Source organism: Coregonus clupeaformis, chromosome 23 (genome assembly GCF_020615455.1).
Source record: "Coregonus clupeaformis isolate EN_2021a chromosome 23, ASM2061545v1, whole genome shotgun sequence".
Taxonomy (NCBI): domain Eukaryota; kingdom Metazoa; phylum Chordata; class Actinopteri; order Salmoniformes; family Salmonidae; genus Coregonus; species Coregonus clupeaformis.
The window spans coordinates 55,578,023-55,579,481 of NC_059214.1; the positions used below are offsets into that span (position 1 = coordinate 55,578,023).

Below are 1,459 nucleotides of genomic sequence, written 5' to 3' on the forward strand. Positions count from 1 at the left end.
AAATTGCAGTAACAGCTTAAAGTTATATTCTGAAATTGTCGTCGTAGCTTTAAGAAAGGAAAGCTCAATGGTGTTTTTTCCCGCCTTGGCCGCTCTGAGACACCATCCAGACAAGAAAGCATGCAGCAAGAACCTAATCAACTCACCAGAGAACTATCAATGTTTACCTCGTATAACGACTTCCATGATATTGGATCAAATGAAGCCTGGTTTGTTCTAAGGAAACTTTAACATGCCTGAAACTACTTTTATATTCGTATGAGAGGGGTAAATGTTCATGTTAGATATGTCTTGCCATGCTACATTTAGCTAATGCATGTACGAACGAGAAAATAAACCATGTAATTGTCCGCACATGCTTGTGAATTGTTACACCATTCAAGAGTGTACTATGATTTGGTTGCATTATTCAAAATGTAGCTAGCTCATATGTTCTAGAGGAAAAGTTCCTTGCATTGTTGACTAGCTTGCACGCTTACTGGCTAGTGGCAACTGTGACACTGCTATTTACGGTAAATTTGGAGCTGCAGAGCGAATAATATCACATAGCTACATCGAAAGGCAAGGCAAGGCTAGGAAGTTTATGTACACATTATGTCAATTGAAAGGTCATCGTGCTGCCTCTCCTTAAATGTTTGTTGATGAGAATAACCTCTTAGTTGTTTTCTACACCATAGTATCACCAACCCAGGCTAATAGCTGCTATACGGAGTAAAAATGTGCTGACTTTGACTGAGATATGTGGTTGTCTCACATAGCTACTTTAAGATGAATGCACTTAACTATAAGTCGATTTGGATAAGAGCGTCTGCTAAATGACTAGAATGTAAAATGTAAAAAAAAAAAAAAAAAAGTGTGTTTAGTCCAGAGAACAGAGCAGGGTATTCCCCGGTTCTGGTCGGGTCTGGTTGGGTCTGGTCGGGGCGGAGTGTGAGGGGAGAGGAGGGAAGCGTTTATTTCACTTCTCTCTCTGTCTGCCTTGTCGTTCTCTTCAGACAGCCGGAGGAAGTGAGAACTTACACTCCAGACACTCACAGACTCACAGAGGAGAGAAGGAGAGAGCTACCAACAAGCAGGGAACTCCGGAAGACTTCTGAAACCAATACTGAGACTGATCCTTTCTTACTGACTGATCCTACTCATTTTTCAACAGCCAAGGAGGGATTCCACACCTGACCAGAGGTACCAGAGGTACAGGAATGGAGGGTTAACGTTTTGACTGAAGAGGAAGAAGCTGAACTGAGCACCATACTGAAGACTGATTTTGTTAGCACATTTTCTTCTGGTAATCGAAGAGAACCACACTTCAGTGTGAACCATGAACGTTCTACCTAGCCCCATGGTCAGGGCCCACCAGGACCAGCCTCTTCCTCTCTGCTCCCCAGGCCCCCACCTCCAGGATCTCTCCTCCTGGTGTCCCCCAGGGCTGGGTGCTGGTCATGGGAACAGGCTGTTGGCC

The 1,459-nt window shown here is 44.0% G+C and overlaps 1 protein-coding gene across 1 annotated transcript in view; it reads left to right on the forward strand.

Moving 5' to 3' along the window:
* Positions 1 to 1,318: 1,318 nt before the first annotated feature.
* The window catches only part of LOC121536359 (oligodendrocyte transcription factor 1-like), a 765-nt gene continuing 624 nt past the window's right edge, over positions 1,319 to 1,459 (forward strand). The window contains exon 1 of the mRNA XM_041843631.1: positions 1,319 to 1,459. This exon is cut by the window's right edge and continues 624 nt beyond it. Coding sequence (XP_041699565.1) covers positions 1,319 to 1,459 — 141 coding nt within the window.